A 23,181-nucleotide genomic window follows, 5' to 3' on the forward strand; every position below is an offset into this window, starting at 1 on the left:
ATAAATGGTGTTGAACTTTGTCGAAAGCCTTCTCCGCATCTATTGATATGATTATGTGGTTTTTATTCTTCTGTCAGTTGATGTGATGGATTACATTAATTGATTTTCTGATGTTGAACCATCCCTGTGCTGGATCAGGTCAATTTTTGCACCACGTTCTAAAAGGATTTCTGACAAGAACTCACATGTCAGCTTCCCCCTTCTGAGTCACAATCCTTTAGCCCAGTGGGCAAGTTAAATTTAGATCAAGTGCGTTCTCAAACTGCTTTTCAGTGCTCTCTGCTTTCCCTCTGGTTCCTAACAAATGCCGTCAGGAATCTTCATTCATTTTGCCACAGTCACTTCGAGCAACTCCTGAATGCCTCTCTCCCTACTGATGTTTATTTCACCCTTTTTTATCCCATGCATGCCCAAAAGGCAAGAGAGGAATACACTTCACTCCTTAACAGTAAAGATTATATAATAAAATCATAATTCAGAATGAGATAAACTGAGTACTAAATGAGACTTTTTTTAAGAACCAGGAGGAGGCCCTCCCTGGTGGCACAGTAGGTTAAAGTGCAGCACTGCCACAACCACTTCAGTGTGTGTTCGATCCCCAGGTCTGGAGCTGACCCACATGGCGCGGCAGACCTCTTCTGACCACCCCTCACCTCGCCCCCCCCACTGCTCCTCTGAGCTGTGTATGTCAATCTGCCTGTTCTGCTTCCCAATGTCTTTGGTGACTTCTCTCACCCCCCCGCACCTCTGGCCTACACCCCAGTCCTGTATGCATAAATAAATATGTATAAAAAAATGCCTTCCATAATCTATTTCTCTTTCTAACTGGATTACGCTTGTCTACAAACAACCCCAAATTCTTTGTGTTTATAAGATTTATTTGTTTCTCGTTCATACCACATGTAGGCTTAGTATCTGCCTCAGATTGACTGTAATTCTGGCTTTTCTCTGAGTACTTCTTTTTTTTTTCTTTTAAAAATTTATTTATTTATGCATATAGAACTGGGGCGCAGGCCAGGGGTGCAGAGACAGTGAGAGGATTCACCAAAGACAGAGTGGGGAGCAAAATGGAAAGATCGACAAAGTACACTGCTGAGGGGAGCAGCAGTCAGGTCAGGAGAGGTCTGCCACGCCATGTGGGTCACCTCCAGGGCAGGGATCGAACTTGTGCTGCAGTGGCTGTGGAGGCTGCAGTTAGCTTCTTTGTGCTGCACTTTAACCCACTGCATCACCAGGGAGGACCCTGGTGAATGGAATTAGTGGAATGAGGGTGGAGAACTCATGAATGGAATTAGTGTCCATATAAAGGGGATTCCAGGGATTTCCTTGTCCCATCTGTCTTGTTGACCCAGTGAGAGATGCTCATGTGTGGCATAGCAAGGAGGCCCTCACCAGGCGCCACACCTGCTGGAACCTGAACTTCCCAGCTTCCATAACTGTGAGGTAAATTTTTCATTCTGAACAACTTCTTGTAAGTTGAGACCTGCCATATTTCAGTGCCCACAGTGCTTCAGGTGATGTGTACACCGGGTCTGAGCTGATGCCAGGGGCCAGTGCAAGTCACCCAGACCACCTAGAACAGGGTAGGGAGGTCCACTTGACCTGCAGGAAGGAATGTCAAGGGCAGCAAGTTTCAATCCCCTCACAGAGTAGGGAATAAACATTTGAGAACAAAAGCACCCATGTTCTTTTGTCCTGGTTCACTCAGATTTATGACAAAAATACACAGGCGGGGTGACTCAGCAGAAATTTCCCTCACAGCTATGGAAGCTGGGAAGTTCAGGTTCCAGCAGGCATGGCGCCTGGTGAGGGCCTCCTTGCTATGCCACACATGAGCATTTCTCACTGGGTCAACAAGACAGATGGGGCATGGAAGTCCCTGTGATCCCCTTTATATGGACACTAATTCCATTCATGAGCTCTCCACCCTCATGAATGAATCACTTCATCATTTTTTACAGCTGAGTAGTATCCCACAGATATCTGCCTGATAGCAATATCACCTGTTACACATGGATAAATATAATGGATAGAGAAATATAATTGCATGAAATTAAAATACAAGTACATTGACTAATACAGTTGCACCAAGTACCCCTTGGAGTTTTGATCTAATTGTCCAATTGCCCTATTGACTTTGGCTTCTAGTTTAGCACCATCATACAAACTAGACTTATAAAACTTTTATTTCACTTTTTATGCTGATTGCTAAAAGCTTGCAGAAATAGTGTGCCTCGTCAGGCAATGATAGCTTAGCACTTTGAGAGTTCTCCACAGTTTTGACAATACCTAGACTTTGGCTAAAAATATCTGAGAGGTTCAGGTAAGATGGCAGAGAAGTGAAGACAGGGACTCTCCTCCTCCTTCTCTTCTTTCTCCTCTGTGCCCTCTGAGCTCCAGTGCAGTGCAGCAAGGCCAAAACTTCTGGAGGTAAAACAGAAGGCTGCAGAGTGCAATGGGAGGGAGGCCCTCATCCCTCTGTCAGCCCAGGGGCTGTCAGCAGCCAGCTACCCCCTCAGGAGGCAGCAGTCAGCCAGCAACTGAGAGCACAAGAACAGACTGACTCCAGCTTCCAGGTGGCAGGTTCCGGGAATCCAGCACCCAGGTGGCAATGAGGACTGTGGCCCACTAACCCAGGCAGCAGCACAACTAGCTCACCCTGCCACCTGGACTCCACGCCACATTCATTCCCCAGTTGCGTGAACTACATAAGTTCCCATAGTGGAGCCTCTATCAAGCTAATATTGACTTCTCTGAAGAAAGCATGCAGGCAAGGAGAGACTGGAATGGCAAAGTCAAAATACTTAGAAGTAATAGAATGGCATAGTCAAAATACTTAGAGGTAAACATTGCCAGCCTCGCCTTCAGACAGGAGGAAGAAATAAAGTGCTTCTTTGACAAACAGAAACTAAAGGAACTTACAAAGATTAGACTCCGAGAAATACTGAAAAGAGCTAAACCAAAGAGAGGAATGAACATAAAGAACTGAGAAAGGAAATAGTACCACAAAAACAGTGAAATAGCAGGTTATAAAATAAATACACAAAAATCAGTGGCCTTTCTAAATACAAACATGAGCTAGAAGAGGGAGAAATTAAGAAAATGATCCCACTTACACAAAAACACCCCAAAATTAGATACCTAAAACCCTTCAATATAAAACTCTTAAAAACTAGGCTTAGAAGGAATATCCTGTCTCACCCACTGCTCCCCTCAGCAGTGGATTTCAGTAGATCTTCCTGTTCTGCTCCCCACTCTGTCTCTGGTGGATATTCTCACCCCCTCTGGCACCTCTGGCCTACACCCCAGTTCTGGTATGCATAAATAAATAAAAATAAATATTTTTTTTAAAAAGGTCAAAACTGATTTTTGAACTAAACTTCATTTAAACGGTCTAAACAAGATGTTACTAGTGTAAAAGCAGACATACAGACCAATGCATAGCTTATTAAATGAGAAATACATCGATATATTTACAGTCAAGTGATTCCAAGAATAAACAATATTCTCTATCAAATGATGTGAGGAAATGATACCCACATACAAATGAATGAAACTCAATATTTAACTCACATGAGATAAAACATCAGCTCAAAATGAATTAAAGATTTATATGTCTGAAGTTCCTGAACTAAAACAACCAGAAAAGCAAAGGGTAAAAGTGCTTGATGTTGGTCAGCAAACATCAAAAGGACACCAAAAGGACAGAAAACAAAAGAAACGCTTCTGTGTAATCAAGGGAACAATGAATAGCTTGAAGAGACAAACTACAGGAAGAAATAAGTGCAAAGTACATATCTGATAGAGGATTCACGTCAAAAAATACACAAGGGCCCATACGACTCAATAGCAAAAAAATGAAACAATAGCCCTGTTGTTGAAGGGAAGTAGGTCATCAATAGTCAACTTTACAAAGAAGGAATACAAATGGTCAGTGCGTACATGAAAAGGTACTCAAAGTTTCCTATCACCAAGGAAATGAAAATCAAAGCTGTAAAAAGATATCCTCTCACACCTGCTAGAAGAGTTTACACATGAAAAAACAAAGAAAGAAAGAAAGAAAAACCCACAAGAGAAAACAAGTGCTGGTGAGGATGTGGAAAAAGGAAAACGTTGCACTGTTGGTGGAAATGCACACTGGCACAGCCCCTATGGAAAACAGTAAGGAAGTTGCATAAAGAATTAAAAATAACATTACCATATGATCTAATTTATGAGCATGGACTGAAGGAGATGAAATCATGTTTCAAAGGTATAACTGCACCCTCATGTTCACTGTAGTGTAATTCACAATAACCAGGATGCTAAAGCACAGATCTTAACACCTTCACAGAAATTAACTAAAAATAGAGTACAGATCACAAAAAATAAACAAAGTAGCAAATACACAGAGAAAGCTTGAGATCACATTTTTTTTTTTAGGAAATTGCAAATAAAACAAGATTGCAAACCTCACACCTATGAGGCTGGCTCAAATCCAAAAATGTTGACAATATCAAATGCTTAAGGGGATGTGGAGCAACAGGAAGTCTGCAAGTGTTGGTGATAATGCAAAATACATAGCCAATTTGGCATGTTTCTTACAAACTAATCATAGCTTTACTGTACAGCTAAGCTATTATGCTTCTATTTATTTTCCAGTGAACTGAAAACATACCCACTCCAAAATTAATGTTTATAGCCATTTAATTCACAATTGTCAAAACCTGGAAGCAGCTACAATGTCCTTCAGTAAGCAAATTGTGGTACATCCCATACAATAGAATATTTTCTTCCATAAAAAGAAACTAGCTATCAAGTCACAAAAAGACATGGAGGAATCTTAAATGCTTATTACTAAGTGAAATAAATCAGCCTGAAAAGGCCATATACTCTGTGATTCCAAAGCTGCAACACTGTGAAAGGCCAAAGAACAGAACCTTAAAAGGTCAGCAGTGACCAGCTGGTAGGGGAGAGGAGAAAGATGAATATTTGGGACACTGAGCATTTTTATGAGGCTGTGAGACCATTGTGACCATGTAATAGTTGATGACATGTTCCATGCATATGTATATATTCAAGAGAAATAAAAACACATGTTCACAAAAAGATGTCTGAAAAGTAGCTTTATACATAATAACTAGCCCATAGAAAAATCTTATAAGTTAACAAAGAAAAATGAATTACAAATTATGAATGTTTTATAAAATGAAATACAATTCAACAAAGTTGAGAGTGTTACTCTGACCCTTGGTCCTTGGTAGAATGCTCCTAAAATTCTTATAATTCATAAGTGATGAGTGTACGGAAGATCATTTGTTATACTGAGGCAAGGTGGCTCCTGATATCTCTGAGTTAGGGACTAACTCAAGACTAGAATCTTGGGATTTTCAGCCCCATTCCCTCTCACATCTCTGGAAAGTTGAGAAGAACTGGAAAGAGAGTTAATAGTGGCCATGCCCATTTCTCCAAAGAGGAAGAGCAAATGGCCAACATTATATGAAAAAATGTTCAACGTCACTTATAATCAAGGAATTGAAAATCAAAACCACAGTGAGATACCACCTTACGCCAGTGAGAATGGTTATTTTTACACACACACACACAAATATTGGGGAGGATGTGGAGGAAAGGAACTCTCCTACACTGCTGGTGGGAATGCAACTTGGTCCAACCACGGTGGTAAGCTGCATGGAGATTCTGCAAACTACTAACAATGGAGCTACCATATAAGCCAGCAATTCCATTCCCAAGAATCTACCCAAAGAACACAAGACATTAACTCAAATGGATACCTGTCCTATATTCACCACAGCACTATTTACAACAGGTAAGATATGGAAACAACCCAATTGGCCCAAAACAGATGATTGTATCAAGAAGATGTGGTATATAGACACAATGGAATACTGTCCCAGCATTCAAAAGAGATAAACTCATGCCATTGGCAGTAACATGGGTTGGAACTAGAAGGGATTATGCTCAATTAAATAAGCCAGGAGGATAATGAAAAAAAGTTCAATGGTTTCACTGACAGGAGGAATGTAGGGGAACCAATAAGTTTTCAGGGGAAAAAATCAGAAAGACAAAATTAATAGGTAACTATAAATTGAGACATTCTACAAGGGAGGAGGGAGTGGAATCAAAATAGGGGAGGGAAGAGCACGAGGGATAATATGGTGACAGAGCATGGATGAGCTGGTGGTGGGAGTTTTATGGGGACTACAACTGAGAAGAGAAGCAAACATATAAAAAATGAACAATGGTATAAAATATATATAAATAAATATAATTTTAAAAATAATAATGGTCATGCCTCAGTGAGAAATCCTTCATAAAATCCAAATAGCATGAGATTCATAGAATTCAAGTGAGAGAATATACACTAATTAGGAAGGTCATACACCCTGACTCAATAGGGATAGAAGCTCCTTCTCCCTCCTATTTCCTACTTTATATATTTTTTCATCTGGCTGTGTTCTCTATCCTTTATCATATCATTTAATAAACTGGTATTAACTTTTTTTGAGGACCATGAGCCACTCCAGCAAAATAATCAAACCCAAGAAGGAAATTGTTAGAACTTCTAATCTGTAGCTAGTTGTCAGAAGCAAACCTGGCCTGGACTCAAGGCTGGCATCTAACACCTGGCATCTAAAAGGGAAACAAAGCAGGGACAGTCATGGAGGACTAAACCCTACACTGTGGAATCTGACTCTGTTTCTGGGTACATGGAATCAAAATTGAGTTAAATGGTAACACACCCAGCTGGTGTGGCAGAGAATTGACTGAGTGTAGGGGAAACTCTCTACATGATAACCTCACATGATAACCTGAAGTGAAATGTTCTCTATGAAAGTAAAGGAGACACACAGGGAAGAGACAACTTGTATAATAATGGGGTGTTTCCTAGAGAGGAAAAAATGACTGAGTTTTTACTTTACAGTTGTTGACAAAATACAATAAGTTAGGTGAATGTCACAAACATGTTGAGCAAAGGACCACAGAAGTCATCTTTTCTTTTGCTAATACCTTTGCCCCACCTTCTTTCTATGAAAACCATCCAATTTGTGTGAGCCCTTCCATACCTTTCTACTTGCTAGATGGATGCTGCCTGATTCATTCATCATTTAATAAAACAATTAGATCTCAAAAAAGGGCTCTCCAATATAGTCTCTGCACATAGAAGATTTCTAATAAATTAATTAATGAAAAACTATGAATGTGCTCACTGACTCTATCACAAGTGGAATAGGGGACTGTCTCCTGAAAATTTTTACAGAAACCTATGTTAATAACACAAGTTAGATCTCAAAGAAAAAACATAAGGCCTCTCCAGTTAGGCTCTACCTGTGGAAAATTCTCAATATTCATCTTGTTAGTCAATAAGTTGACAAACGTGGACACGAATCTAACACAAATGGAATTGTTGACCCCTGGGAAACTTTAAATGAAACCTCTTCTACAAGATTTACATATGAACAATAAAAGATCAGCCATCTTTGTATGGTGGAGACCAATTCCATCACATCCTCATGGAGACTGCTCCACTGAGCAGCTGATCTTTGTCATCTCGCAAATTGACCTGTAAGGTAGAAGACACTCAACACTGACCCAGCCCCATTTATTCGTTATTGTATGAGAATGTAGAACAACACAGTGCTTGTTGTTATGTCCGGGTTCATTTTTGTGCCAGAACCTGAAAGAGAGAAAAAAGACCAGTATGTCTCTTCACACTGTGCTTTGAAAAGAGACAGTGAAGAGAGAGATGTCATTGATCTGTGTGGAGGTCAAGGTCAGACAAGCCCAAGCCTTCCTCTCCACTCAGTTTCCTCCATCTGAGTCTCTTCAGTATTTCCTTTGAAAACTGAGCTTACCTGATCCAGTATTGTAGCATTTCACTGATTCACCATCCTCCCCTTAGTTTTCCAGAGACTCCCTTTTATCTGGCCATTTATGTCCTGTTTCCAGGGGCCTGACATCCATAGGCTTGTTAAAAGATGAAGATTTCACCCTGGCCCCAGGTATCCATGTACAGTGGGCCCGCAATAGTTTCATTTCATTAAAAATGTTGATGAGGGGGCTTTCCATGGTGGCACAACAGGTTAAAGCACCGCATTATGAAGCTCTCTGAAGCCACCGCAGAACGAGTTCGATTCCCCACCAGGAAGCTGACCCACATGGCATGGCAGATGTCTCTTGACCTGCCCACTGCTCCCCTCAGCAGTAGATCTGCCTGTTCTGCTCCCCACTCTGTCTCTGGTGAATCTTCTCACCCACCACTCCTCTGGCCTGTACCCCAGTTCTGAATGCATAAATAAATAAATCTTTAAAAAAATGTTGATGAGGAAAAAAATGACTCCAGCTGGATCAAATTCTGTGTGGGTTCAGTACTTCTCCCCAAGTCTGCATGTGGTTTGCACTGGGAACTCTGATTTCTTCCCATGTCCCAAAGAGGTTAGGTTAATTGGGGTGTCTGGGTTGTCCAATCTGAGTAGATGTGGGGGGATGGGAGCAGAAGGAGGGTGTGGGGTTAGGGTGTGTGACACTGTGTGTGTATATGAGAGCATGTGCGAATATGCGTATGTGTGCACTGAACTGGAAGATGTCCATCCTGGGCTGGTTTCCACATTGTGCCTTGACTATCTCCAAACACCTGGCTGAAGTAATCAGGTTGGAATATGAATGAACAATTAATATGAGAAGTATCTGAATCTTAGAAATTTGGTGATGTTTGTGATCAGATATGTTGTGAAATTTTATTTCTTATTTACATCCTTGAAACTGCTTTTTAAAATTTAAAGTTGCGGTTTCCAAGAATATATCTGCAATATTAATAAGGACTTACTATTACTGATATTTTTTTCCACGTGTGTTTTTAGTGTCTGAAGAATTAGTTTTAAACTCAAAAAACACTGAGCTTGAGGATCATTGTCATTGTGAGAAACCTTCATTAAGCTTCCTAAATCCTCTAAATTCAGATTCCGCCTTTGTTCAGAGGGAAAAATAATAAAGTATGCATCTCAGAGTTCTTGTGATGCTGACAAGAGGTAAAAAAAAAAAATATTTAACCTAGTACTCAAAGTGAAAAAAATAAAGCAAGCTATTCGACTTTAACTGAGCGTTGTTCACCCTAAAGCCCCACATGACCCGGGACTCAGACATCCCTTATGTAATTCCATACTCACGTGGCACTTTCATTGTATGGTGTCTGGTCAACCCACTGCCAGTGTCTTTTCCCAGATGGGTCTGACGGCTTGAGTGTTTCAGTCAGCCCAATGCAATAAAGAAATGCGGTATCCAAGTTCTGGATGATGAAATTCTGAATAGAGAAAAGAAAGGAGTTGTTATCTTGAGAGAACTCATATTGAAATGAGATCTTTGTGTCCTCAAGGAGAAGAGAAGAAAAGGAGAGGACCCAGGAAGAGCCAAGGGAACACTGCCTAGGCTTATAGGTCTCCTCTGGCTAAGCAGAGCTGGCCCAGACATCACTTGTGAGAGTCAAGTGTGTCTTAGTTCAAGCTGCTGTAACAGCTTGGGTAGCTCATCAACAAAGTTCATTTCTCACTCACCTGAGATAAGAAGCCCCACATCGGGATGCTAGTATGGTCAAGTGAAGGCCACCTGCTTCCTGATTCATAGAGGGCAACTTCTTGCTGTGTTCTCCAAGGTAGAAGAAACCAGGCAATGTCTGGGTCTCTCTTGCAAGCACATTCATCCCACTCCTGAGGGCCCCCACCATCATGGCCTAAGCACCTCCCAGTGAGTCTCTTCCTGATATCATCAATTTCAGGGCTAGGATTTCAACGACAAATCAGGAGGGACACAAACACAGTATGCATAGTAATGATAATACAGAAGGAAGTGATTTGTGTCTAAGATCATAATAAAGCCTCATCTCACACAGACGACCATCCCCTTCACTGAGAAATGGTCATTTCCAAAGGTGTGCATGAGAAACATTTGCAGATTAAACCATTTTCCTTTCAGTTTCAGAGATCATGAATTCACTAGCTTGTTTACTAGACCCCTCATGACTGAACTTCCTTATTTGACTAAAAACTCTTCTTTGCTTAACAGTTAATAATCTGCAAACATTTATATGTTACAACAATAACCTGATACTTGAGGGTGAAATAGTTTCATCCTTCCACGCAACCCCCACATATTAAATTTTAAACACCTCAGCTTATTTGGAGGAGGTTAATTTTATGGAGCAGAAGAAGATATGGTGTGAAAAGAGCTAGGTACCCTTTCCTCCTATTTTATTCAAAGCCCCCACTGCACCCCAGTATCCCAACTATGGAACCCTGCTCCTTAATCAGGTGAGGCCCACAAACACCTGCAGGACCCCTGACTCCACTCTCAAGAAGTACCTGCTCCTCCTCGGAGGTGATCACCAGCAGATGAGCTTCCATTACCAGGCAGTTCTCTTCACTCTCAGGCTGAGTTTTAGGTGCATTAGAAATGAAGTAGCAGCTCGAACCGAATGGCTTCCAGCCCGTGGGACAGCAGCTGAAGTTCCCTTCTCTCCCTGTATTGACAGAGGCCATATCAGGGCAATGTGAGAAAAGTAATTTTAAAGTGTGTGAATTAATAAAAATACCAGGCAGAACTCATGAAATCAGGACACCCAATTCCCCCACTGGTAGCAGAAGTCCCCACCCCTGGGTGTGAGGGGGAAGTGCCCACTTGCATCAGGCAGGAACAAGGCAGGGCCCTGCTCTAGACAGAGCAGCATCACTAAAAGCTGGTTAGAACTGAAGTTTAAGAGCATCCAGATATTTTGTGAAATTGGATTGATCTCAGTGGGAAGTAAATCATCCAACTAAGAGAACAAAGTTTCCAAAATTAATTTTGCAAAAAGAAATTAAACCTAAGCCCATAACAAGATAACAGCTACATTAGAATTATCTGACAGAAAAGGCATGAAATGATGCTTCAGGAAGGAAATGCAAACCTGTTTGAACCAGATGAACAGGAAAAAAGCCTCAGCGGCCCTCTCTGGTGGCGCAGCGGGTTAAAGCACAGCACTGAGAAGCTAAAGCCACTTCCGCATGAGTTCGATTCCCGCCTGCCCGGGGGGAGAACACATGGCGCACCCGCTGCTCCCCTCAGCAGTGTACTTCGTCGATCTTCCTGTTCTGCTCCCCACTCTGTCTCTGGTGAAGCCTCTCATCACCCCTGAGCCTCTGGCTTGTATCCCAGTTCTGTATGTACAAATAAATAAATCTTTAAAAAAAAAAAAAAGCCTCAGCAACAACAAAAAGAAAATCTTAGCAAATAAAATAAAGATAAAAATGGGCAATACTCAATAGGGGAGTGGAATATTCTACTGTTGAAAAAGTGGACATCCAGAAGGAAAAAGAAAAGGCTCTAAGGGAGGTGTGGGGGTGGAGGGGAGGGGAGGAGGGACACAGAGGACTATGGTGGCCTTCATGGGTGATGTGCAGTAGATTTATGGGGACCACACCTGAGGGGAGAAATCATATACTGCACAAAAATGAGCAGCAATGCAAAAAATAAAAAAAGTTTTAATCAATAAAAAAAGTGGACATGGTATCTTTGCTATAATATGGATGGCACTTAGGTGACTGCACTGGTGAAGTGGCCATGCAGTGAAGGAAAATTACCAAGTAGTTTCAGCCATCTGTTTGGATTTCTTTCTTTCTTTTTAAGATTTATTTAAGTATATTCTTGTATCTATGCACACAAGAATTGGGGTGCAGGCCAGAGGTGCAGGGAGTAAGAGGATTCACCAGAGAGCGTGAGGAGCAGAACAGGCAGGTCTACTGAAATACACTGCGGAGGGGAGCAGTGAGGGAGCCAGGAGAGGTTTGCTGCGCCCAAAGAGTCAGCTGCAGTGGCTGGTGAGAGTGCTGTGCTTTAGCCCCTGTGGCACCAGGGAGGCCCTGTTCAGAAGGAGCAAGGCCAGAACACCCTGCTCTTGCCTTCTCTAGAGCTTTTTCACTAGACAGAGTGTGAGGCTGACCTTGATTATGAGCTCAACTCTCCTGACTAATAGGAAGTTACTAAGACTGTATTTTAGAGTGAGAGTGGGATCATTCAGAGTCATATGCCAAGATACAAACTGACCTGTAATACCACGAATATTATGCATTAGGAATCTAAGAAATCAAAAAGAGACTTAGATGCATCTGATGCATTTATCAAATTCCTAATTGAACACCGTTAAGAATAATTTCCCGGGTTGGCTTGAGCAAATTCTGTGGTGTATGGTGGTAGTGCTTATTGAAATCAAAGGTCTGGAGAAAGAACTTTTTTGAGGCCAGATAGCTGATGTGAACAGCTACTATATAGTTCAATGCTGACTCTGTGAGAAAAGAAAGATCTGGTGATTTCAGGATCACCTTACCTGTCACTCCCATCACTTTTGTCACTCCCGTCACGCCTGTCATTTCCTTAAAGGTTACATTTGATAGTCTGGCACAAGTTAAATGATAAGTCACTGTAATGGAAGAAGAAGGGTCAGGTCCATCCATTCTTGTGCTAAAGTCCTCTTGCTCTATATTCTGTTACAAGCTAGTTCTCTCTACTATCAACGTTCTTTGTATGAAAATGCAGGAAGACCACATGGAATTACCGCTTGCTTATTTTCATTTATCATGTTTGTGTCGACACCCTGCACTGTTCTTTTTGGTTCTTTCACTCACTGGGATTTAAGCTTTATATTCTAGGGCAGAGATTCTGTTTCCTACCTGAATCAGTCACTTTAACTAATCTAATTAAACACAACAGTGATGCTGATTAAGTTACCAAGGAGTATTTGTGACTCACTGACTGCCTGCTTCGCCATGATTTTAGATCCTGAAGCAAATTTTCAGGTTATTTGGATATTTTCTAAAATTTCTAATAAACATAGGAGTAAATAACAACTGGGGAGAGGGGGTGAGGGGGACCTTTAACATTTAGAAACACAATAAATGTCTCAATGGACATTAACTTTTATCTTCAAGGGCATCCATAACTAAGCAAAACCTGATCTCTCTTGTGTCCTGACTTGATTTTTCACTCATTTCTTCTTGTTTTTCCAATACTGAACCCAATACTGTCCAACATGTCTTTCTTTCTCTTAACAGATGTCTTGGATCCCAAATCTCTACAGTCCCTTGATTAATGAAGTAATAGTTCTTAAAGCTCCTTCTCTCTTACAATTGACCATGAAAAGCAGAATCTAAGGTTGATGATAATTTCATGTGCTTTACTAAAACCATGAAATTTAGTCCCTCATCAGAGAAAAGTTCAAACACGGTCCCTTTGACGTAAAAAAAAATCACAGCTCACCCTCTGCAGCCTATTCAAAAATATTTTAATAACCTTGTTAATGAACAGAGAACCAAATTATAGAGTACAGAACAAAAGGTTCTGTAAGAAAGCTCACAGAAGAGCTGAAATATTTATATGAAATACTTATTTGGAGGCAATTGAGCAGGGAAGGAATATTTCATTCCTAACAAATGCCAATATTTGATTTGAATATTTTTCCATCTCATAGGAAATGATATGATTAATAGCAAAAACTTCTGAGTTAATATTGGGGTGTGTTCTAATCCTCCTACTCACAGGAAAACCTAAGGCCTTGCTTGAAAGGACTCTTGACTATGGCCACACTCTCACTGGAGGGCTTGGTGACATGAGGACAGGTCACTCCTGACCCTGTAGTGAGGATGGTGTCTTGGTGAGGTCACAACTGGGACAATGCTACTGAGACTGATTGAATGGTAGTGAAATCAATAATTTAAAATGGAATAGTGGAGAAGAAAGAGGAGGAAGTGATACAGGGTGGCAGAGGACCCTAAACTGGGCAAGACCTCACTGTCCAAATACTTTACTAGTTATTGTTGGGTTCTTCATCCATAGGCAAAATTGCAAGACATCCTGAGGTTTAGAAAATAGCAACAAAAAGATTTATTTAACAAACTAGGAAAAACAAGAGTTACTGAGGCCAGTAATGGCTGTTTCCTTTACCCAAAGCCATGTGTAGTACTGTCCAGTGCCACACAAAGACCGTTATAATGATGGCGTCTTCCCACCACTGAGGATGCTGCTCCTCTCCCAAACAATAGGCTGTGTGTCCAAGATGGCGTCTTCCTGCCAGAACTATAGGCCAGGATCCAAGTCACAAACACAGAAAGGATACAGCAGAAGGTGTTCCCTGGGCTGCCAAAATGCCCCACACAGCACCAAACAAGCGATACTCAAGACCACCGCTGGAGTGGCCTAACCACCTACAAATGGCCACAGTCACGCATTTTAGCAAGAGGACTGGCTCGACAACTCACTTTCTCTTCAGGCCACACTTGGGCAAGATGCCTGTTTCTTTGGGTCTCCCCTTCTCCAACAAAACTTCCCAAACAACTATTTGAACAGGGCCATATTCCATGGCCTCTGCCATATGGCCTGCACCCACAAAGCCCAGCTCCACAAAGCCCTCACGGAGCTGTCCCAGGGCCGCTGCCACCATCATGATGCTGCCTTGCTGCAGCCGCAGCTCAGCTTCTCTCCTGCACATCTCCACACAGCTCCGCTCAGCCTCCCTCACACGTGTCTGCATAGCTTCTTCTCTTGCACGCACAGATCTTCCTCTCACACACCCAGATCTTCCTCTCACACATGTGCAGAGCTCCTTCTTGGGTGTGCCTTATACACTTTTTCCATTGCTTCACCCCACTTATAGCGTTCTCCTAGGACACTCTATTTTCTACCTGCAAACCCCTCCAGGAGCACCACCTGTAACAATTTATGGTTTTCCGCTACAGATAACAGATGAGGTGGACCAATCAAGGAGCATGCATTCTTAGCAGGAGCTCACATGAATGGGGGAAGGAGAGTATGCCTCTGAGAATCCCTGTAGACCAGGACAAGGAAAAGGTTCACAAGAAGTGGCCTTTCAGTGGCACTTACCCACGCAGTTTCCAATGAAACAAAAGCTGAGGAGTGCAATGCAAATCCCAGCACCGGTCCACAGCCTCACCTGGAACCTCCATATGGCTTTCTCTGTCAGAGCAGGAAGATAAATGCAATTATGAGGGACCCAGAAAGCACTACCTCTAATGTAACTTGGAGCAATGAAGAAACCATATGAAGACCCTCAGAGTATAAGCTTAGTACTAGAAGAGAGCTTGGACACTGACTCACACTCAATGAACAAGTAGTAGAAGTCCTACACCATCTGGCAAAACTAACCCACAATCAACTGTACTTTTTAATCTCCTTCTTTCTTATGACATTCTTCATTTTTTCCCATTTTTATGAAAACCATGTTTCAACCACCCCCATGGGTGGTTGATTTCTTATTCTCACAAGTGTTTCTGACATGAAGGATATATTCTTTCATTCAGCTTCTCATGACCTTACTGCAGAGCACCCATCCCCATCCCTTCAATGTGTCATCATCTACTTCTTTTCCCCAGGCAACTCATCATCTCTTATACTTTTACCCCTTTTTATCTGGAACCGAGAACAAGAACGCTCACCTCCATCTTGAGTTTGACCTTCTGGTACCATGCTGCAGGCTTCCTGTGTTCCCAAGGTCCAGGGGCTTCTTGTATTTCTGCCCTGAAAGTATTCTACAGGGCAGAGCTCAGAGACTACACTATGAGATGTCTGAAATAATGTGCACCTAAAAAGCAGAAGTCCAGTTAGGACTAAAATATCTAGTGGCTTCAAAAAAAGAGGAAATTAAGAAACAGACAACATTATTCATGAGAATTTCACCAAGAATATTCAGATCACATGTTTATGACATAAAAGTCCCTCTCTGATTCATTTTCATTCTGATTGCACAATGAAAATTTGATATACCTGAAAAGATATTTATGTGTGGGCTGCAATTAGTGCTTCCTATCCCACCTTTGCTTTGAATACTCTGTAAGGTTTAATCCAGGAAATAAACAAAATTCTGATGGAATAGAGAAACCATGGGTATAAAGGTTAAGTAAGTTATTACATAAAGACCCATGTGTACTGTTCAGGCATATGACTGTAAAATGGAAGATTCCTGAATTTGTCTGGATCAAGAGCAATACTGGGAAAAGTATATTTTATAATTTCTCTGATTAGGTAATGGGAGCTTGAAGTAATAAACATCTGAGACAGGCTTCATAGATTCTTTGTCATTATTCTAGACCTTGGGGACCCTTCCTAACACACAGACCCAAGAGGGTAAACCCTTCTCTCTATTAGCAGTGCCACTATCTCCACTTTTTCGAATGAGCAGAACTGGATTAAAAAAAAAACAACAAAATAAAACTTCTGTAGATAGATTAAACTCAATAGTCCTTCTAACTGATAGGACAGTTACAGCTCATGATAAAATAGACACTGAAAACTAGATTTAAACCCTGGACAGTTCTCCTCAGGCTTGGTTCCCCAACAAGTTGTAAGGGTGTGAAGTAATGGCTATATGGCTATAAAGCTTCACCATGTGTTTCCAGTTCACTTTGTTATTAAGAAACATAAACCTAAGTACTGAGTCACTTGATGTTTAAAGGGGCAAACACTCTTGCATCTGTGTGGTAAAAGAATTCCAGCTCCTTATTCGTTGCATTGAGCAACACCATACTGATAAAGAATGATGTAAAAAATACACACACACACACACACACACACATATTAATTTAATGAAAAGATAAAAGAAATGGGAGGCACAGAGCAGGCTACATAATGCAGGACGCTGCTCAAGAGCAAGATCCTGGCCTTTTTATCAATAAAATAACCATACAGTATCAATTGTAGGAGGAAGTAGGAAAAAGGAAAAGGAGAAAGGTGGAACTGTCATCTCTGGTATTAGGGACTGTGAGTCTGCCCTCCAGACACTTCTCCTCTGCTTGATGATTCAGTATTGTAATGGAGATCCCGCCCTAGTTCTCCAGACAGGATTTCAATCTTAACACGGCATTCCACTGACCAGCTTCTGGGGTCCCTTGTCATACCTCAGTCCGCAGCACCCCCTCCCTTGCACTCCCTCTCCCCTGCGTTCCTGGTCATACCTCCTGATGCACACCCTTCCCAGGTGATCAAGCTTCGTGCTCTTGATTGATTTGAAAGGCACCTTGTGAGGTTTGGCTCTGATGACTGACAGGTTACTGAAGGGAGTTCTGACCTTGTATAGGAATGCAGAACTGTGGGTAACAAAATGATGGCCCCACAGGCTGCTTAGAACAGGCTGCTTAGGATTAGCAGACCCACACTTACCCATCTCCGACATAAGCCCCCAGTCACTGTTATCGTGACCATTAGAATCACTATGCCTCTGCATTTCACTTCTTTCCATGCCTTTGACTCAGACATTTTGTTACAGGGCACCCCAAGGTGAATTGGGTTGCCTGTCTGTGGGTCTTCACCCGTGTGCTTACGATTCAATCGTATTATGGACACACTCAAAAGGTTAAATAATGGATTTATTTATAAGGAGAAAGGAATAACCCAGGGAAAGAGGGAGAGAAACACAGGTTAACTAGGATGTCCTACCAGTTCTGCTGATGTGGACTCCACCGGCACGCTGAAAACCGATTGAGCACCAAAACGATCAGCTGCGAACAACCAGGCCAAGAGACCCCAAGAGCCCACATGTCCGGTTTTATCCCAACCTGGCTGCTCAGCTCCGCCCTCACGTCCCTGCGTGCTTCTTCTTGGTACTGATGGGATTTGGAGTTCCAGCATCTGGAGTAGGGGTGGGGTCCATGAAACCTGTACCTGTTACAATTTCATCCACCTGGATGTGTTTAAGGGATTCGCAGTCTGTAGATTCTGTAAGGTTCGGTGGTTAGAATGAAGCAAGGAGACAGAAATAAAAGTGGAAGGGAAGTTTTATTGCTCCCAGGCAAGGGAGGTTCACAGATCACAAGTTTGGGGTCTGGGAAGTTCTCACCCAGTGTACAGGCTAGGGGCCCTTTTATAGGTGGTCTTTGGGGAGTGAAATTTTTCAGGTGGGGTTGGGAGCAGGCATTGCAAGGTAGGGCATTTTTTTGCTGCTGAGAGTTGGGTCTGGGTCGGTAAACCACCATCCGGTTGTGCAACAGGGTGGTGCCCAGGAAAAGGGGAAGTTCCAGGTTCCCTGCCCCACCTAGAAGGAGGGTGGAGCTGAGCAGAGAAAAGGAGAGAAGAGAAGGAAGCAGAGAAGGAAGCAGGATGGAGAGCCAGAAGGAGACCCGAGGAAGCCACATGGAGCAGCAAGCATGTGATGAAGAAACCATGCTTGTTTCTTGGCCCTGGACTGGTTGATGTGGGTGAGAGACCCATGGGGACATTGACTATGGCAGTGTTTATATTGATTTTTATTTTATTCCTTTTCCTCCCAGACTTGTCTGGCCATTTCTGACCCTTTTCTATGGGTCCCAGCCAGAAGGGGCTTTAGTGTTGTGGCGGGTTTTCGGGCCTTGCTTTGGACCAATCCCTTTTGGGTTGACTTTTGCAGGTGTTGGATTTAGAAATCATATTCTTTGTCTTCCGTATTGTATACTCACTGTATTAAAGTTCCTTTTCATTAAAGTCTTATATGTTTTGTCTTGATGCAGCGGATGGCAGAACCTATTTAGAGCAGGCAGGTTTGGGAGTTCACTGTCCTTATCCCCTTCTCCTGTAACAGTTGGGCAAGAGGGTCCCTCTTTGTTTTCTCGCTAGCAGTGCATATTCTTTGTTAGTCGTCTTGGGGTTGGTTGTTTCTCTTTTTTATGCCCAGATCACCCAGGCATGACCTTACAGATTCAACTATTCATGATCTATGGTATCTCATTTTTTTCAACCTATCAAATTGTTGTTTTTTCTATTAATGCTAACTTTAAGAATATCCCTGTAAGTCATTCTTAGGACTCTCCTCTCTACCTGGATTCTTCAAGAATATAAAGTGTCTGAGATCACTTAACTTCAAGAAATGAAGCAGGGAGAACTGCTGGTGATTTTTCGTGGAACTGTAACAGGTACAGGTTTCATGGACTCCACCCCCACTCCAGATACTGGAACTACTAATCCCATCAATAACAAGGAGAAGCGCACTGGGACGTGAGGGCAGAGCTGAGCAGCCAGGTTGGGATAAAACCAGACATGAGGTCTCTGGGGGTCTCTTGGCCTGGTGGTTCGCGGCTGATCGTTTTGGCTCTCGATCGGTTTTCAGCGTGTGGGTGGAGTCCAAGTCAGCAGAACTGGTAGGACATTCTAGTTAACTTATATTTCTCTCCCGTTTTCCCTGGGTTATTCCTTTACCTTTCTCCTTATAAATAAATCCATTATTTAACCTTTTTGAATGTGTCCATAATACAATTGAATCGTTAAGCACACAAGTGAAGATCCACAGACAGGCAAACCAATTCACATTGGGGTGCCCTGTAACAGATTCACCCTGGATATGTGCCTTCCCCCATGTGTGTTAAGTCCTCTGTGTCACAGCAGCTGCCCAAGGATTTGAAATAAACTTATTCTTTTTTGTTGTCCAAGGATTGATCTACAAGAAAACAGCTCATCACTAGTAGAAGTAGAATGGATTACTTTTGTAATTCTAAATGAGTTTGGTTTTCTTTAGCCCTTCTCTACAGTATTAAAGTTGAGGTGTTGGGAAGTTGCAGTCAATCCAGAAAGATAATAACAAAAATCTTCAGCGTCTTGACCCAGCATTTTTTCATAAGAATCATAACAAACTCACACTATACATATAATATTACTATTAAAAATTCATTTCTGGGGTAATGTTATCATCTTGGTGGAATAATCAACCCTCTACATTCCTCCTGTTTAAACTATCAGAGAATATTTATATGCAGACAACACCACTGCTCATCACACCAGGACTCTTTACTGCCCTGTGTCTGTATATTTTAAGGTGGGTTGGGAAAAACTCATGAGGAGTTAGGTCTATCTGCAGACAAAGCAGTGAGAGCAGATGTGAAAGTACCCACTGACACAAACTATGCGACTTCTGTCCTCAGACACGATCAGATGGACGGGAAATGCTCTGAAAAATCAGAATTTCCATGCTAGCTCATGTTATGACCTCCTTTTTTGAAATATCAAAATATTCTGAGCAACCATCAGCTTGCAACCGGATTGCCTTAGCCTCATAAGGTGCTACCAGGCCCAGGCAAGCAAGCACTGCCCCAGGGTGGGAAATTCTTCTTAAAGACAAAAATATTACCATAGGATGATTAATAAAAACAATCGGCTGTTATAGCAAAATCAATACTGTAAAATAAGGCAGTACTGGCCCTCCCTGGTGGCGCAGCGGGTTAAAGCACAGCATTAAGAAGCTAAAGCCACTTCCACATGAGTTCGATTCCCGCCTGCCCCGGAGGCGACCACATGGCGAGGCAGACCTCTCCTGACCCACCCGCTGCTCCCCTCAGCAGTGTACTTCATCGATCTGCCTGTTCTGCTCCCCAGTCTGTCTTTGGTGAAGCCTCTCGCCGCCCCTGAACCTCTGGCCCGTACCCCAGTTCTGTATGCACAAATAAATAAATCTTTAAAAAAAAAAAAAATAAGGCAGTACTAGAGCATGTTATTTTACTGCCCCATGAGAATCCAAATCTTATCTCTCTACTAGCTTACTTAAGCTTTCTATTGCTTAGTCTTTAAATGAGGGATCTTACTATCTCCTTTAGTGGTTTATCTACAAGAAAACTTCACCCTAATCCTCGACTTTACTCTCTTTCACAACTTCACCTTGGCCTGTGACTTCATCTCCTCTTTCACATCTCCAGCCCAGCCTCCACCCTGGCCCTCACTTTACTTTACCCTCTAAGATGTCTCAATAAGAATGAAGATCATTAAATAGCACTTAAGGTTTAAAAGGACTGTATTTTATTTCACAATCATCACTGTGAAAAATATAATGTTAGCCTTAAATTTTATGAATTTATGTACCTATCTTGACTTTAATAGATCAATTTTAAGAATAATAAATGTTATAATCTTAACTAAAGGTCTATACGACCCCAAACTGTTCTCAAAAAAAAAGATGATTGTTTTCTCAGCCCCACTCATATGCTAATGTTATCTCACTGCTTGCTTGAAATGTATAAAATAAACTTCTGCTGACAGCAGAACAGGAAGACTTGCGCCCAACTCCGATTCCCCCGTCTTCACCAGCTCCCCTTTTCTTCCCTTTTAGGAATCTCTGCTTGCCGACGCTGCTCCCACCTTAAGACCCTGCCTTTTCTGCCCTACAACAACCTGTGATCAGGGGTCCGTCCCTGACAGCCCACCTCTTGGCTCTACAGAACTAAGAGCAGAGTATAAGCCATCCTCTGCATCTCAGCAGGAGATTTGACCTGCAGAAATGGAGGGGTACGTACAACTCCCCTTCTCTCTGCTCCTCTTGAATTCTGTGCTCTAAGTGAAATTTGGTCAGTCACCTGTGAGACAAAGAACACAGGCTGGGCACATAAATAGACCTAGTCTGGGTTCATGGAAGAGGGGCAGCATAGTGACTATGTACTTGTACCCCACACAACTGTGATACTGGGTAAATAGCATCCCCATTCCCCCTCATGCCACCCCCAGCACCCTTCCTGTGTCCTTGATTCTCAAAGGTCACCCAGAACTAAAGCCACAGCACCACCTACTGAAAAAAGAAAGAAAAAACAGCCTTTAGTCAAGCAGATATGAACACATCCACCCTGGGAAGGTGACACACCCCAACTCACAGAGCAGGAAGGCCTGTGTTAGGGGCTTCCCAGATCACCCAGGATATCAGTTCATCTGCCTGTTCATCTCTATCCTTCATCATATCCTCTAATAACCCTATAAGTGCGTCCCTGAGGTCTGTGAGCCACTCTAGGGAGTTAACCAAACCCACAGAGGTGCTTGTTGGTGCTTGCTGTCTACTGCCAGTTGGTCAGAAGTTGGCCCAGATGGAAGCTGGGCCTGGGACAGGCATTGAATGCACATGGGAGAACCATGTGGGACTGAGCCCTTAACCCTAGAACCCACCTTTGTCTATGGGTGGATGTATTCATATATTCATCTGTAGAGCCAATCACCACTATGCTTAAACAACTGGGTTTATCTCTACATAGGATAAAAATTTAACTTTTTCCTTTATAACTTCTGACAATACAGAAGATTGGGAGAATGTCACAAACATGTTGAACAACTGAAAGTTGAGACAAAACATACTTCATTGTTCTACTGATGGGACATTTTAGAACTGGGAAAACAAATATATGTACCTAGAAATCAGAGTACTTTTTCCTTGAGTAGGGTAACAAAGGAAAGTTCTACAATGGCAGAATTGTTCTTTATCATGGTTGACACAGTAGGCAGAATTTTGTATAAAATGGTCAATCATTGACATTATCCCGGAAATAGTAACTTTTTACTATTTTTAAACAAAATTCAATGATATAATTTATTAATCAACACTCAATCACAATTTATAATTATAAAATTATTAGTATTTGCTATTAAAAGTTTAGAGTAAAATGTGCTTCAGGATTCAGTGCCTTGACAATGCCCTCAAGAAAACAGCTTATTTCCATTGACCCACAATATTGGCCATACTGTTCCTGAACCCAAACGAAGCTTCCATCATGGCCATAGGACGATTATGTGTAGCAAGAAGGACACATATTTTTCTTTCCTATCATTTCATACCAGAAATTAGCTGTGAACCTGACTTGCAATTCACACCTATTCCTAAACCAACCGCTAGGGGGCTTATTTTCACCCCTTGGAGTCATCCGTATCCACCCACAGGGACTTGAGGTCAGAGTGCCCGACACTGGTGTGAAGAAGGTGCCTTTAAACACCAGAGTCTTATCTGTAAGGAAGAAGGAACTGACGAACCAACAACATGCACCACAGTCCTTACGATAAAGTTCCATTCACAATGATTTCAACTTCTGCAGAACATTTCATTGTGCGATCCTTATCTAGAACATTTAGTTGAATTCAGATAAATGTCACATTATTCCTTCCATTCTTGATTACTGAATTCAGTAATGTTGATAGTGAATTTGGCAAAGTGTGAACCATTAATGATTTCAATGTTGGCAAAGACAGAACATGTAAGGAAAATTAACATGAAACAATTAGGTAACCCAGACAGAATGTGGGGAACATGGAAACACCCTGGCCTCAACGCCTTAGAACCTCACCTCCCCCTAGGTCGGGGAGGAAGATGATTTGGAACAGCATTTTTCCCTTGTCTACTGATCATTTGTTTCCTCTCCGGAAGATGCATTTTCCTCA

General features: G+C 42.1%; 1 protein-coding gene across 1 annotated transcript; it reads right to left on the bottom strand.

The window, feature by feature from the left end:
* Positions 1-7,512: 7,512 nt before the first annotated feature.
* On the bottom strand, positions 7,513-14,554 carry LOC101621447 (C-type lectin domain family 4 member A-like). The gene is made up of 5 exons (XM_012732334.1): positions 14,283-14,554; positions 12,356-12,423; positions 10,356-10,513; positions 9,168-9,301; positions 7,513-7,678 (listed from the first exon to the last, which is right to left on the bottom strand). The coding sequence occupies exons 1-5, from the start codon at positions 14,552-14,554 to the stop codon at positions 7,513-7,515; spliced, it is 798 nt and encodes a 265-aa protein (XP_012587788.1).
* Positions 14,555-23,181: the final 8,627 nt, after the last annotated feature.

This window comes from Condylura cristata, unplaced genomic scaffold (assembly GCF_000260355.1).
Source record: "Condylura cristata isolate star-nosed mole 26May11 unplaced genomic scaffold, ConCri1.0 scaffold00034, whole genome shotgun sequence".
Lineage (NCBI taxonomy): Eukaryota > Metazoa > Chordata > Mammalia > Eulipotyphla > Talpidae > Condylura > Condylura cristata.